Source organism: Salvelinus fontinalis, chromosome 6 (genome assembly GCF_029448725.1).
Source record: "Salvelinus fontinalis isolate EN_2023a chromosome 6, ASM2944872v1, whole genome shotgun sequence".
Classification (NCBI taxonomy): domain Eukaryota; kingdom Metazoa; phylum Chordata; class Actinopteri; order Salmoniformes; family Salmonidae; genus Salvelinus; species Salvelinus fontinalis.
Window position 1 is genome coordinate 25131983 of NC_074670.1, and position 17080 is coordinate 25149062.

General features: G+C 42.0%; 1 protein-coding gene across 8 annotated transcripts in view; it reads left to right on the forward strand.

The window, feature by feature from the left end:
• The first annotated feature begins 34 nt into the window (after positions 1-34).
• gabbr1a (gamma-aminobutyric acid (GABA) B receptor, 1a) overlaps positions 35-17080 on the forward strand; it is a 51641-nt gene continuing 34595 nt past the window's right edge. The window contains exons 1-7 of one of the 8 annotated variants that reach the window (XM_055925690.1): positions 475-905; positions 1272-1389; positions 4437-4545; positions 4800-4864; positions 6154-6292; positions 9826-10011; positions 11992-12009. In XM_055925690.1, coding sequence (XP_055781665.1) covers positions 4467-4545; positions 4800-4864; positions 6154-6292; positions 9826-10011; positions 11992-12009 — 487 coding nt within the window. In that variant the 5' untranslated portion in view covers positions 475-905; positions 1272-1389; positions 4437-4466. Of the gene's footprint in view, positions 223-474; positions 1390-4436; positions 4546-4799; positions 4865-6153; positions 6293-9825; positions 10012-11991; positions 12010-17080 lie in introns of those variants that run through there. The other 7 variants (XM_055925689.1, XM_055925692.1, XM_055925688.1 and 4 more) reach the window with 7 other exon arrangements.

Here is a 17080-nt window from a genome sequence, read left to right on the forward strand (position 1 = left end):
TATCTAAGGATGAAGATGTGATACTAAATTACAGATTTAGAAGAAGAGGAGAATGTGGGGTTTGCAGAAAAAGTGAGAGAGTTGGGAGGAGACAGGAAAAGAGATGGGTTATATTTTATCCCCCCTGCTTCAATTATTCAACAGGATATAAATATGAAGGAGACGTGTGCTCTCAAGAATAGATGTCTGGAGAAGAGGGAGAGGGATACCAAATCCTGTATTGTAAGAACATTTCTGGTGTTACTAACGCTGAAAATAGAGGCTCAATGTTGTAGAAACGATTTATGCCTGAAGGCTTAATACTGGCTTAATAAAGTGCATGTATTGAGAATCTTCCATATTTCTTACTACGTATAAATACTTAACCGGTTAGGATAACTCCATAACGGCTATCATAAATTTAAAGCTCTTAGATTTGCTATGATCACGATTTGCTGGTGTGGCCCAATACGTAAACATGCATCTTGGAAAAGGAGAAGTGTGCGTGAGAAAAGGACTTTTATGCACGATAGGCCTACCTACGTACGTCTCTATCATGACGTCGTGAATTAGCTGGAGATTGTAGGGAGAGAGAAAAAGGGAGGGAGTGTGAGAATTCGGTGTTTCGTCGTACAAGGGGAAGCGATTGTATATAGTGCGTGTATTTATATGTACATTTTTCGTTTCTGACTTTTCACCACGAAATTGAAGTAGATGGCAATAGACTGATTAATACGGTTGTTTTTGACATTCAATGTATACGCTATGCACGGGGACCGGGTTGCCATTCATAGCCATAAAAACATAGCCATACAATACGTTGCAAAGAAGCACATTTTACCAAATAATTCGACATTTGGGTGATCCCAAACGAGTCGCAACCGATGGACATACGGTCATCTTGACTGAGCGCGTCGAAAGTATTTGTAAGTACACATTATTACATGCTACAATCTCTTACTCAGTGTGCAACCTAAACAATGGTGTACAATTCTAAGGAATCAAGCTTGCATACATGTGGCTATTTGTATTCAGATGACAGGTCTCCTCTAGCCTTTGTAAATTGTATTCTCGTAAATGACAGGTTTCGCCTAGCAGCAACGACTTTACATAGTTTTTTTATTATCGTAGCATAATATAACACACAGTCCCACCTATTAATGACGTTAGTTTATCTTTAGATGTATTGTGCACGTTTTCAGTGAATGTATTTATGCTATGGGAATGAATGGCAACCTAGAATTGACATGAAATCCGAACTTCTCAAATCTGAATTCTGCAAACGGATATAGGGCTGGCCTTCTTCGATAGGCCGTCAAGGATTCCCGGCCGTGTCAACACGGATCAGCAACTACCGGTAGCCTACTGTTGGTGGCACCTTAAGAGCGACCCTCATTAAAGCGTTTGTAGGTAATATCAGTCCAGTGCACGTGTTTCGATGTTTAAATCCACCTGCGCACCATTGTAAACACATGGCTATTTTTGCATTGCTTTAGCATTTTTCTAATAGCATGTCAGATGTGGCTTGCTTAATAAATAAGATACATCTCTTGGATGGAATGTTGTGTGTCGCCGTTTTGGTCTCTGGCTTAGATACGTCTCTGTGATGCCGTGGGTGTTGCTGTCCATGGTCCTGAAATACCTGTTTCTCTATGCTCGTCCCAGTTGGAATCTTTTGTTCAGATACATTCGCTGTCCATGGTGCTGCAATTAGTCTTGCTGCACCTAAAGATATAGCGCAGCTTGTTGATTTAATATAGGCCACTGATATTACCATAATATTTATTAAACTGGCTAGCTTTATATATTTTAATCTGTCTGATCCATACCTCGCTCACACAGTTTGCTTTTATGTATCTCAGTATGTGAGGAGTGTCTCCCACTGTGTTGTCCCTCTCTAGCTCGCTCGCTCGTTCGCTCTCTCTCTCTCTCTCTGTCTCACACATGCTTCTCGTTGCATTACCCACTTTCGCTCTCTCTCTCTCTCCGTGTTTGTCTCTTCCTACATGCTCTTGTTAGTGCTCTAAAAATACACCATAATGCTAATGAAGTATCCAACAGTGTCTGTGTCTTCCTTCACTACCCTTCCCTTCCTTCCCACCATCTGTCTCACGGTGGAGCTTTGTTACACACTGTCCTCTCTCTATCTCTCCCTCTTTCTCTCTCCCCTCCTCTTTCTCTCTCCATCTCTCCGTGTGACAACATGATGAAGTTGCATTCATTATTCAGCACTTCAAACGAGTGGCTATATTTAGATGTATTTATACTTTAATACACACTCCTATGGCTGCTGTGTCGTCTGTGTTAGCACTGAAAGCACACTGTTGGACTGAGTGAGCGATCTTAACCTATCCCACTCTACTGTGGGAGGAGCTCATGAAATCTATACATTATGCGCAGGGTTATGGCAGAGTGAGTTCTGCTCTCATACTATCTCTCTATAGCGCATGGAGCCAGTACATATTAGTAACACCTAACACACTGGTCTTTAGCGGCAGGAGCACTACTCACTGAACTGCTGTAGGTGAGGTTTTTGTTCTCGATGAATAGTGGACAGATGAAGGTTAGTGTATGTTGTTGTTTGGGCAGTTGTTTAGATGATAATCTGGGTTGTCCTTGTCAATGATTATGAATTACACTACCTGTCAAAAGTTTTATAACACCTACTCATTCAAGGGTTTTTCTTTATTTTTACTATTTTCTACATTGTAGAATAATAGTGAAGACATCAAAACTATGAAGAAACACATATGGAATCATGTAGTAACCAAAAAAGTGTAAAACAAATCAAAATATATTTTATATTTGAGATTCTTCAAAGTAGCCACCCTTTGCCTTGATGACAGCTTTGCACACTCTTGGCATTCTCTTAACCAGGTTAATGAGATAGTCACCTGGAATGCATTTCAATTAACAGGTGTGCCTTCTTAAAAGTTAATTTGTGGAATTTCTTTCCTTCTTAATGCATTTGAGCCAATCAGTTGTGTTGTGACAAGGTAGAGGGGAGTATACAGAAGATAACCCTATTTGGTAAAAGACCAAGTCCATATTATGGCAAAAACAGCTCAAATAAGCAAAGAGAACTGACAGTCCACCATTATTTTAAGACATGAAGGTCAGTCAATACGGAAAATGTCAAGAACTTTTCAAGTTTCTTCAAGTGCAGTCCCAAAAACCATCAAGCGCTATGATGAAACTGGCTCTCATGAGGACCGCCACAGGAAAGGAAGACCCAGAGTTACCTCTGCTGCAGAGGATAAGTTCATTAGAGTTACCAGCCTCAGAAATTGCAGCCCAAGTAAATGCTTCACAGGACTTCAAGTAACAGATCTCAACATCCACTGTTCACAGGAGACTGTGTGTATCAGGCCTTCATTTACATTGACATTTTAGTCATTTAGCAGACACTCTTATCCAGAGCGACTTACAGTAGAGTGCATACATTTTTTTGGTTGAATTGCTGAAAAGAAACCACTACTAAAGGACACCAATAAGAAGAAGAGACTTGCTTGGGCCAAGCAATTCGAGCAATGGACATTAGACTGGTGGAAATTTGTCCTTTGGTCTGGAGTCGAAATGTAAGATTTTTGGTTCCAATCGACGTGTCTTTGTGAGACGCGTGTGGGTGAATGGATGATCACCACATGCATTTCCAACCATAAAGCATGGACGAGGAGGTGTTATGGTGTCTGGGTGTTTTGCTGGTGGCACTGTCTGTGATTTGTTTAGAATTCAAAGCACACTTTTCCAGCATGGCTACCACAGCATTCTGCAGCGAAACGCCATCCCATCTGGTTTGAGCTTAGTGAGACTATAATTTATTTTTCAACAAGGCAATGACCCAACACACCTCCAGCCTGTGTAAGGACTATTTTACCAAGAGGGAGAGTGATAGAGTGCTGCATCAGATGACTTGGCCTCCACAATCCCCTGACCTCAACCAATTTGAGATGGTTTGGGATGAGTCGGACCGCAGAATGAAGGAAAAGCAGCCAACAAGTGCTCAGCATATGTGGGAACTCCTTCAAGACTGTTGGAAAAGAATTCCATGTGAAGCTGGTTGAGACAATGCCAAGAGTGTGCAAAGCTGTCATCAAGGCAAAAGGTGGCTATTTGAAGAGTCTGAAATATTTAAATATATTTTGATTTGTTTAACACTTTTTTGTTTACTATATGATTCCATATGTGTTATTTCATAGTTTTGATGTCTTCACTATTATTCTACAATGTAGAAAATAGTAAAAAATAAAGAAAACCCATGAATGAGTAGGTGTTCTAAAAATGTTTGACCGGTAGTGTATGTGTTTGATCAGACTTTCCCATTATGTATGTTGGTTCCTCCAATGAACTTAAGGTTTTTGTTACGATATAATGACTGTACTTCTGTATAAAGGCTGTTGATAACTAACTTCCCTCTCTGTCTCTTCCTTTCATTATCTTCTTATTTAATCCTTTAGTCTCTCGCTCTCTCTCTCTCAGATCCAGTAATGGCACAGCTATTGTTTCTTATAATTCTGTATGCTCTGCCATCTCTTGTTGTGGCCATACATAATTCAACAACTGGAGGTAATTATGGTGTTTGTGTGTGTACATGTGTGTGCAACGTGTGTTTGTGTAAGTGTGTTAGCGGTTAGAAATACCATAGAGATGGCAAAATGACCTAAATGGAGCATCATCACAATGTTGCTGAATGCATGGAGGAAGGCGTTAGATGGAATGATGATTATAATTGGAGTGTAATACATCTCATGGCTGTAATGTAGACTACTGTACGTGATTATTCTTCCACGCATCATGTCTTTCTCTCGTCTCCTGTTTAGGCTGTGCCATCATCCGTCCTCCCAGAGACGGAGGCATCCGCTACAGAGGCCTGACACAAGAACAGGTACAGTACTCTCAATACCATCACAGTACACTCTTAGAAAAAAGGTGCTATCTAGAACCTAAAAGGGTTCTTCGGCTGTCCCTGTAGGAGAACCCTTTTTGGTTCCATGTAGAACCCTTTCCAGGGTTTCTACATTTACATTTACATTTAAGTCATTTAGCAGACGCTCTTATCCAGAGCGACTTACAAATTGGTGCATTCACCTTATGATATCCAGTGGAACAACCACTTTACAATAGTGCATCTAACTCTTTTAAGGGGGGGGGGGGGTTAGAAGGATTACTTTATCCTATCCTAGGTATTCCTTAAAGAGGTGGGGTTTCAGGTGTCTCCGGAAGGTGGTGATTGACTCCGCTGACCTGGCGTCGTGAGGGAGTTTGTTCCACCATTGGGGTGCCAGAGCAGCGAACAGTTTTGACTGGGCTGAGCGGGAACTGTACTTCCTCAGAGGTAGGGAGGCGAGCAGGCCAGAGGTGGATGAACGCAGTGCCCTTGTTTGGGTGTAGGGCCTGATCAGAGCCTGAAGGTACGGAGGTGCCGTTCCCCTCACAGCTCCGTAGGCAAGCACCATGGTCTTGTAGCGGATGCGAGCTTCAACTGGAAGCCAGTGGAGAGAGCGGAAGAGCGGGGTGACGTGAGAGAACTTGGGAAAGTTGAACACCAGACGGGCTGCGGCGTTCTGGATGAGTTGTAGGGGTTTAATGGCACAGGCAGGGAGCCCAGCCAACAGCGAGTTGCAGTAATCCAGACGGGAGATGACAAGTGCCTGGATTAGGACCTGCGCCGCTTCCTGCGTGAGGCAGGGTCGTACTCTGCGAATGTTGTAGAGCATGAACCTACAGGAACGGGTCACCGCCTTGATGTTAGTTGAGAACGACAGGGTGTTGTCCAGGATCACGCCAAGGTTCTTAGCACTCTGGGAGGAGGACACAATGGAGTTGTCAACCGTGATGGCGAGATCATGGAACCCCAAAAGGGTTCTCCCGTGAGGCCAGCTGAAGAACCCTTTTGGAACCCTTTTTTCCAAGAGTGTACTACCACTGTTACCACTTTAATCATATCCAACCCCAGATAAAGTAGAAATAGCTCAAATAGTTGCTTGTCAATTCTGACATTATCGTCCCTTTGGTTTTCTCTAGCATGGCCATATCTTGTGGCTACCATGTTGTTGTTGTCCTAATCATAGCAACGAATGGAAGCCTATAGGAAAAATGACTCATTAGTCAGGTGATGTACATATTTAAAGATATAGCTAAAAATCTATCTACGTCATCTATTTCTGTGTGCAGATTCGCAATGTGCAGATCCTACCAGTGGACTACGAGATAGAGTACATCTGCAGGGGGAACAGGGTCATAGTGGGCCCTAAGGTCAGGAAGTGCCTTCCCAACGGCACATGGACCGACATCACACAGCACAGCAGGTGTCGTAAGTACTCTCTACTTTATTTACAGCCAACCAGTTTAACTTCATTGTCACTCTATTGTCACTCTCTAAGGGTAAATTCCCTCTTCAATGCCTGTCAGAGTGAATTCCTGGATTGACTAGACTATATCACTGCCACTACTTAAGGATATCTCTGATGTATCATTGATCATTGTGCACCACTCTGCTCTGTGTTCATTTCATCAACAATATCTATGACAAAATATTTGTCAACAACCTATTTTTCCTGACAAATGACGATAACGAGAAGCCATTAAAAAAACGAAAACGGTAACAAATGAGTTTTTATTTTAGTTGATGAAAATGTGACGATATTATAATTCCACATGAGACAAATGGGCATTCAATTTGACATGAAGTTCCTTTTCATGTTTTTTCCAATCATAAATATGCATGCCTTTGCAGAATATGTAATGCAATCCTCACATTGGCAGAATGAACGTCTTTCAGTTGCACGGTCTGATTGAGCTGATCTGCCCAGCTCTCCCACACATGTCACTCCAGTCACTCGTCAAACTATTTAACTGATGCATAGCCAGCAGGCCAGGACACTTCAATTGTAACTAACCTTAACTAGAAACAATGTTTAGTCTCTCTTACTTTCAATGTAGGCTTATTTTTGCTTTGATCACATCAGATTGGAAGCTCTATTTTCCCATGTGCACTGTTCTTCATCTGTGTTGATGCTCTCACGGTCGGCAAGTTTGAGCGCAGTTTATTTCAGATTGGAAATATTTCATGCTATTTGCTGAGTATTAGGAGTATTAGCCGACCAGCTAGCTCTCTTTCTGTCGAACGATCTGGTTTCCGAGCGCAGAACGGGACTTGACAGGAAGCCTATGTCAGGAGCGGACGAAACAACCACTGGTTTTAATTGGCTGATTTCTTAGCCTATCACCATCTAGCGCAACCCTTAGAACCTCCCTCTAAGTGTCGTGCATCCAGAGGCGAGTATTTTTTTGTGTGTTCGTGTGCAACAAAGAGAAGTCGGTTAGCTCGTGCGACATGGATATTACAGAGTTTACTATATCTTAAGTGTGTAAACAGCATTCAGTGACATCAGTGTACATCGTGTTACCATTAACTATTAGCATGAACGGCGATATGTGATGCACCATAACACTACTTTTCTGCCTCGATTTGGTGCCACTCCTCACAGTCGTGTGATTCGCTCAGAATTTGAATTGATTATCATGTCACTCAGTAAATCCCAAACGGTCCCCACTGTTACCAGGCTCTATGAGTCAGCAATTGGAGCCTGGAGACGAGGTTAGGAGTACAGTAATAATTCGGGCATTGTTGGAAAGCTCAGATTCTCCCCCTTTTAAAGGAATCACTGTTATTGTAATGACCTGGGTGTCGGGGGGGGGGGTGAAATCAGACGCAGGAACAGCAGAGCTTCAATACGGTGATCTTTAATGCCCAACCGACAAACCAAAATGTCCAACACGGACTTACTGGGTGTCATAAACACCTGTCTACAAACACGGGAGACAAACCCAGTACACAATACAAATAACCACTCCCGAAATCCAAAGCAACAGACGAACAATCCCGCACAAAGAAGCGTACGGGCTGGCTGACTAATAAAGCCACACTAATTGCCAATTACTTAAACCCAGGTGATACAAATAAACACATAAGGAGGGGGAGGAAAAAGAGTCAGTGGCAGCTAGTAGGCCGGTGACAACGACCGCCGAGCGCCACCCGAACGGGAAGGAGAGCCTGCCTCGGTTGAAGTCGTGACAGTTATTTACCCCCATCCAATGGTTATGATTGGGAGAAAAGAGCTGTATAGATAAAATGTTTAACCTGTAGCCAAGGCTTTGTAGCTTATATGGTAAATCTTGGCTGACATTGGCTACAATCGACCGCAATAGCAATGTGCCAGCTATATTAGGGGATAGTAGGCCTAGTTAGACAAGTGTCTGAATGTGCACATGATGGAAGTAAGAGGTAAATACATTATACATACAAAAGTATGTGGACACCCCTTAAAATTAGTGGATTCGGCTATTTCAGCCACACCCGTTGCTGACAGGTGAATAAAATCGAGCACACAGCCATGCAATCATCATAGAAAACATTGGCAGTAGAATGGCCTTACTGAAGAGCTCAGCAACATTCCAATGTGGCACCATCACAGGATGCCACCTTTCCAACAATTCAGTTTGTCATATGTCTGCCCTGCTAGAGATGCCCTGGTCAACTGTAAGTGCTGTTATTATGAAGTGGAAACATCTAGGAGAAACAACGGCTCAAGCACAAAGTGGTAGGCCACACAAGCTCACAGAAAGGGAGTGCAACACTCACTACCGAGTTCCAAACTGCCCCTGGAAGCAACATCAGCACAATAACTGTTCATCGGGACCTTCATGAAATGAGTTTCCATGGCCAAGCAGCAGCACAGAAGCCTAAGATCACCATGCGCAATGCCAAGCTTCGGCTAGAGTGGTGTAAAGCTTGCCTCCATTGGACTTTGGAGAAGCGGAAACGTGTTCTCTGGAGTGATGAATCACACTTCACAATCTGGCAGTCTGACAGACTAATCTGGGTTTGGCAGATGCCAGGAGAATGCTACCTGCCTGTATGCATAGTGCCAACTTTAAAGTTTGGTGGAGGAGGAATAATGGTCTGAGGCTGTTTTTCATGGTTCGGGCTACGCCCCTTAGTTCCAGTGAAGGGAAATCTTAATGCTACAGCATATAATGACATTCTAGACGATTCTATGCTTCCAACTTTGTGGCAACAGTTTGGGGAAGGCCCTTTCCTGTTTCAGCATGACAATACCTCCTGTGCACAAAGCGAGGTCCATACAGAAATAGTTTGTCGAGATTGGTGTGGAAGAACTTGATTGGCCTGCACAGAGTCCTGACCTCAACCCCATCGAACACCTTTGAGATGAATTGGAATGCCGACTGCGAGCCAGGCCTAATCGCTCAAATTCAGTGCACGACCTCACTAATGCTCCTGCGGCTGATTGGAAGAAAGTCCCCGTAGCAATGTTCCAACATCTAGTTGAAAGCCTTCCCAGAAAAGTGGAGGCTGTTATAGCAGCAAAGGGGGTACCAACTCCATTTTAATTACCAGGATTTTGGAATGAGATGTTCGACGAGCAGGTGTCCACATACTTTTGGTAATGTAGTGAATTAATTATTTAATTGTAAAGAAATGCACTGACTAAACCAAGACAAAAATTGTTCCGATTTTTTGTTGACTGATAATAACTAAAACTAACAAAGAAGAAAACGATTAAAATGTGACTGAAATGTATTTGAAGACTAAAACTAAATAGAAAAAAGCTGCCAAAATAAACACTGGTACCGTAGTAGCCTGGGTGCCAGTCTGTTTTCTGCTCTCTTGCCAACTCCTTGTAGAATTGTCATGCCATACATGTTCCATAAGGAGTTGGCATGAGAGCAGAAACACACTGGCAGTTAGGACATGTCATGTAAATATGACTGCTGTCATTCCCACCAACCTTCCTCCCACTACTCTGCCCATCTCTCTCCCAGTGCTGCTGTGCCCTCGTGTGTGGACGTCCCTGGAGAATGGGAGGGTGGCGCTGAAGCCCCCTGGGCCACCGGTGGAGGGCACCGTGCTGCACTACAGCTGCCATGCTGGCTTCATGCTGGAGGGCAGGAACATCACACACTGCACCAAGCTGGGCAAGTGGGACTCACCCAAACCGGTCTGCCTCTGTAAGTGCGGAATGGAATCCCAATCTATTCATGTTATTCAATTGTGTAGTTTGTGTTGATATTAAATGTTTTGGTTGAGCTTCGAAATGGAAAAACAACACATATACTCCATGGAAACATATATAGACAAACCTATATACGCTGAGTGTACAAAACATTAGGAACACCTTCCTAATATTGAGTTGCAACCCTTTTTCTCTCAGAACAGCCTCAATTTGTCGTGACATGGACTCTACAAGGTGTTGAAAGCATTCCATAGGGATGCTGGGCCATGTTGACTCCAATGCTTCCCACAGTTGTGTCAAGTTGGCTGATGTCCTTTGGATGGTGGACCATTGTTGATACACACGGGAAACTGTTGAGTGTGAAAAACCCATCAGCGTTGCAGTTCTTGACACACTTAAACCGGCGCGCCTGGCACCTACTACCATACCCCATTCAAAGGCACTTAAGTCTTTTGTCTTGCTCATTCACCCTTTGAATGGCACACATACACAATCCATGTCTCAATTGTCTCAAGGCTTTAAAATCATTCTTTAACCTGTCTCCCCTTCACCTACACTGATGGAAGTGGATTTAACGAGTGACATCAATAAGGGATCATAGCTTCCACCTAGATTCACCTGGTCAGTCTATGTCATGGAAAGAGCAGGTGCTCCTAATGTTTTGTACACTCAGTGTACATTGATATATTGTCAATATAGTTGTGTGTCCATGCATGTATTCTACAATGGTGTATATGCTTTGTTTCGTGTGCAAATCATAGGTGTGTGTGTATAGGCACAAATTTAAGTATTCAGCTTCTTTGGATGAAGGTCAATTGTATTTCCTTGAATCTTTGCATCCTCTCTCCTTGCCGCCTCCTCAAAACACAACGGCGGAGAAGGTCAGAGGTTCCTCTTCTCATTTTGAGAAGGAGACAAGGGAGGATGTGAGAAATCCAGGAAATACAATTGACATTCACCCCCTTGTTCTGTGTACTTGTCTTAAACAGGAAGTTATAGTACTGCCACCTGGTGGACACAAGACATATTTTATGAATAATTGTGAATGATTGTGTAACACCCCATGATTGTGGAATACCCCATCAATTTTACATCAGTGTTCTCGTTTTGTAGGCTAAGAATGGGCTTCATATTTGTTCAAATGTATATGTGCTTTGGTATGAATTTACTTAAACATATTTGACGCCCAAGAAGAAGCACGAAGCCGAGAATTTACAACCATTTCATTTGAACTACACACATGAACTACATCTCCCACCAATCAGCTGTATATTTCTCTATTTTGAAAAGGTTGCAGCTCTCTATTTATTTGATATATTGTTTTCATTTTGAAACAGTACTGGCTGGCAAAAAAACCCTGCTTAATCTAATATACAAAACATCAGACGGCCTGTAACTAACTGGTTCTTATCGTCCTTATCGCCAAGAGTGTGCAAAGCTGTCATCAAGGCAAAGGGTGGCTACTTAAAATATATTTTGATTTGTTGAACACTTTTTTGGTTAATTACATCATTCCATATGTGTTATTTCATAGTTTTGATGTCTTCACATTTATTCTACAATATAGATAAATAAATAAATGGAATGTGTTGGTGTTGGTGTGTCCAAACTTTCGACTGGTACTGTATATATATGAAATTAATTTTGTGATATAATCTTGAAGCACATTCGAGAGATTTTGGGACATGACCCGGAAGTGTAGCGGAAGTGGCCGTCACTCCACAGGGTATACAGACAATACAGTAAAAGTAGTCTACAGTGGGCCTACATACTGATGTCAATTTAAGGAGCATGGAGTACTGTAGATGTGTAGTGAGTAACACGTATAGTGCATCAATCCATGAAGAATAAAACGATTCACAAACATTCACAAACATCACACAGTGTTAGTGTTGCATTTACATACGCTGCCAGTCACCAAATCATTTTGACTGTTAACAAATGTAATTTTGTCTTTTCTATTTGCTTGCCACAGATGACAGAAACTACAAAGGTAAGAGAGAATGGTTTTGGTTGGGTTGTCTATGAATGTAAAAGCTCATTGAAACAAATGTTGCAAAAAGTTGTAATGCTTCTGTTAAGCACAAGAGAGCAGTGGTACATCATGTCTAAAGCAGGATGCCTTCCGCTGACCAGTAATTCTACTGGTGAAGGATTGAAACTGATTCGAGTTAGGGAAAGGGAAATAACAATCTTGTCCAACTGAATGCGTTCAACTGAAATGTGTCTTCTGCATTTAACCCAACCTCTCTGAATCAGAGAGGTGCAGGGGGCTGCCTTAATCGTCATCCACGTCTTCGGCGGCCGGTGAACAGTGGGTTAACTGCCTTGCTTAGAGGCAGAAAGACAGATTTTTACCTTGTCAGCTCGGGGATTCAATCCAGCAACCTTCTGGTTACTGGCACAATGCTCTAAGCACTAGGCTACTTTGCCAAGAGTAGAAATTACACAAAATATGCTATCGTTAAATTGTTGTCCTAGTGGCATTGGCAAGATTATTATTTGTTTGTCAGTTTTGTTAAAGATTATTGCTTCACTAAAGAGGCTACCTATTATATGCCTGTCGTAAAATACTGGCGTAAGACTTTTCAACTCCTCTTTCAGATCGTACAATATCACTAATAATTATTTAATGATTATTATCAACCATTAACAACAACATTACTCACTCATTTCAACTTAGTCTTCTCCTGCGCCAACCTGTCCTATCGGTGCATAGAAAGCACATTTTCTTCCAAAATCTCCATGAAATGTGAACCAGACTCTCTCTCTCTCTCTCTCTCTCTCTCTCTCTCTCTCTCTCTCTCTCTCTCTCTCTCTCTCTCTCTCTCTCTCTCTCTCTCTCTCTCTCTCTCTCTCTCTCTCTCTCTCTCTCTCTCTCTCTCTCTCTCTCTCTCTCTGTCTCTGTCTCTGTCTCTGTCTCTGTCTCTGTCTCTGTCTCTGTCTCTGTCTCTGTGTGTGTGTGGTATCAACACCAACTTACTGCCTTCTCAGCTGGGTAAAGGTTAACACCCAGGCCAGTGTGGGTGTGTTAGCAGCAGTCAGAAAAAGCATTCTCTCTTCTGTGATCTTAAGCCTTGTGTTCTTATAGGTTAACCAGAATAGGGATTCCTTTACCACACTGGATCCCACCACTGATACAGTTGATATAATAGATAGCTCTGGCAGAGGGGTTGCGACAGCGTTTTGTTTCTAAGGCTGTGGGCGACATTTTAGTCACACATACGAGCACAGATCTGTACAAAAATACCGTCAAATTATAATCTGCTTCGTGATTTAATTTGAAGCTTTTCTTCAACGATGTGCCTTATAAGGAGGAGATTACTTAACCAGAGTTAAAGGGGCAATCTGTAGTTGCTACATCCACTTTTGGATTTATACAGTACATGTATTATATTGATTATTGAAGAATATCACTTATAAACGTCATACCACATCAAAACCCAAAATACAGTATAATCTTGTTTTACTCCATTATTTATAAACAATGTAATTGTAAACAAACACTATATAGCCTAAAAACATAAAACTATGATTGTAATATCATGGGTATTCAGACACTGCATCCATAGCTCTGTCTATGAATTTGAGAGTGGTTACATTTCTCCAGCCCCATCCCTCAGTTATTTGCCAAAACCAGTGGCGAGGTGACCTCTTTGATTTTGTTTTTGTTTGAAATGCAGATTGCCCCTTTAAGTAAACTGTACGATGCACACTTTGCACGCAATCCAACTGAGAGTTGCAGTATTTGGAACTAGCACTATATTATTTGCCATAACGTCTATTCAAAATGTGTTTTTTTTGCACAGTGCTCTTGTTGTGACAAATGTCTGCCCCATTAGGTGTTGTTCGGTGTTTGCTGGCATGTAGACGGCCGCATAATGGAATAGCATTTAAATATCAGGTGTGAATAATACATGGCATGCTGTGAAGTTCAGACAGGTGATCTATGAGAGAGAGAGGAGTTCTACGTCATTGTGGGCTACAGATGGCTCAGCGGGTTAGAGGTTGGAACACGCATGGTGCTGGCTGGCAACACAAGGGCTGTGAGTTGAATTGCCACCTCTGCCAAGTATACTGAATAACAGTTAGTAGCTTTGGGTCTGCTATTGACTATTACTGTATTCAGATGCAATTCAGTAGTAAATCCACTCCACTGTAATCGTACTGAGGTGGAGGAAGGAAGGTGGCTATTTCTCCATCACACAATCTATCCCAATGTGCACAATAAGAGTATTTCTACAGTGATATTACATAGAGAACCCAAAGCCAGCCTAATTGTTGAGTAAAGGTGGAATGCATTTATAGAATTGGGTTTACTCTCTAGTCCCCAGAGTGCCAGTAGCTGTTGCCAATGAGTCAGGTGTTAGATTTTAGCCGTGGAAGAGGTGGAGTCATGGGAGGGTAGCATTACTGACTAATTCTATAATTCTATTATAGCTGGTTCTAATTATGTTATTCATTTTGGCCTACTGGGGGTATGAGAGCCCTGTCTAAGAGCTGACAGTGGATGCGTCCCAAATTGCACCCTATTATTTAGAGTACACTACTTTTGACCAGAGCTCTACTTACTAGGGAATAGGGAGTCATTTGGGATGCGGCCAAAGGGCAATGAGAGGAGGCTTTAAAACTTCTTCGAGATCGGTGTACCTTCCACGGGACGGTTGAGCTAACGTAGGCTAATGTGATTAGCATGAGGTTGTAAGTAACAAGAACATTTCCCAGGACATAGACATATCTGATATTGGCAGAAAGCTTAAATTCTTGTTAATCTAACTGCACTGTCCAATTTACAGTAGCTATCACATTGAAATAATACCATGCTATTGTTTGAGGAGAGTGCACAGTTTTGAACATGAAAAGTTATTAATAAACAAATTAGGCACATTTGGGCAGTCTTGATACAACATTTTGAACAGAAATGCAATGGTTCATTAGACCAGTCTAAAGCTTTGCACATACACTGCTGCCATCTATCTAGTGGCCAAAATCTAAATTACAGTTTTGCTGGAATAATACATTATGGCCTTTCTCTTGCATTTCAAAGATGGTACAAAAAAAATACAAAAGAACAGTTGGTTTTTTCTTTGTATTGTCTTTTACCAGATCTATTGTTGTAACGGCGGTCCTCCTCCTCTCCATCTTCGGAAAAGGAGGAGTATTGAGGGAACCAAGGCGCAGCGAAGTTTGAACACATATTTATTAAACAAGACGAAAAAACGAACACGAACTACACTTGAAATGATACAAAATAACAAACGACGTAGACTGACCTAAACATGAGAATTTACATAGACACGAAGAACGCACGAAATAGGAAACAGACTACATAAACCGAAACAGTCCCGTGTGGTACGAAATAACATACAGACACGGAAGACAATCACCCACAACGAACACTGTGACAACGCCTACCTAAATATGACTCTTAATTAGAGGAACGCCAAACACCTGCCTCTAATTAAGAGCCATACCAGGCAACCCAAAACCAACACAGAAACAGAAAACATAGAATGCCCACCCAACCTCACGTCCTGACCAACTAACACACATAACAACTAACATAAATAGGTCAGGAACGTGACAATTGTGTTATATTCTCCTACATTCCTTTCACATTTCCACAAACTTCAAAGTGTTTCCTTTGAAATGGTACCAAGAATACATATATCCTTGCTTCAGGGCCTGAGTTACAGGCAGTTAGATTTGGGTATGTCATTTTAGGTGAAAATCGAAAAAAGGGGCGGATCCTTATTAAAGTGGACAGATAGTTCAAACAGCAGGTATGCTGTAGCCTGTACAGTAGCAGATATTGGCTACACATCACACAGACTGACTCCAGGTCTGCTTAAATGAAGGGAAAAGGACAGCAGGGAGATTGATGCACTGACTGGTCCACTGCTTTTGCTGATTTCTCAAAGTAGCCCTTGAGGCATTTTATGGTCTTTCTATTGGCTTGTGGCTTGTGTGAATGAATGTTCTTTCTTTGTGGTTGAGATTTGGCTCACTGTCAATCTAAAGTCTATGTTGATTTGATATTCAAATATTTGATTTCTATCAGTGTACCCTCTATTTTCCCAGATAAAGTTAACTTAGTCATTATATATTGATTTGAATAATCTACTGCTCCAAAAAGATGAATTAGAGTGACAGATACCGAGAGTGTGCCAATACTCTTTGAATGTAGAAACGAGGTGTTGCACACTTCTTTGATTGTAGAAACTAGGTGTTGCACGCACACACGCACGCACGCACACACACGCACGCTCACGCGCTCGCTCGCTCGCAAGCACGCACACACACACACACACAATTCAAAAGTTGGTAAATAGGCACTGCAGTTTATAGTGCCCGCTTAACCATCCCCCCTGTCTCACTTGCTCTCTCGATGGCTCTACACATTCACCGACTAGCAAATATCATCAGAGTTGTCCTCGCTCATACACACATGCACACACAGACGCACACTCATAGCCTCTGCTGCAGTGGATGATATACCTTTCGCGTATCATTCCTGGACACTACGTTTCATCCTCTACAATTGAAAATACGGGTCGTTGCACGGACAGATTATTTTAAAATCCTGAAATTACGCACAGTGCGATTTGCGTTTATTAACCAGAGAATAAGAACAATTCAAACGTTATTCGTAATCCGGAGCTCATTTTCTGCCGTCTGGACTGGTCGCGCGCGCATACCTTTCGGTGCAAAATCATGGTGATCATGAATCATTAGAAATAACCGACTAGCATTATTTTAATATCTGTCTAATATTCTCCATCGCGACGGAAGGGGAAACTATCCTGCCTCATTAGCTTTTACAGCACTTGAACGAAACCATTCAACTTATTCGCTGAACCCAATTAATTGGACACTTCATCTTAGGTTTTGGAATTATTGAACTCTGCCTACTGAACGACAAAAAGAGGCAAACGTGGTTTCCAAACAAGTTATACCCTATTTATAAACCCAACATTCAACCTTGATAAAAACATTAACTATTTGCGTTGTATATCATGCGCCTCTGCACTGACAAATTATAAATCGAAACGATTAGTCCACTG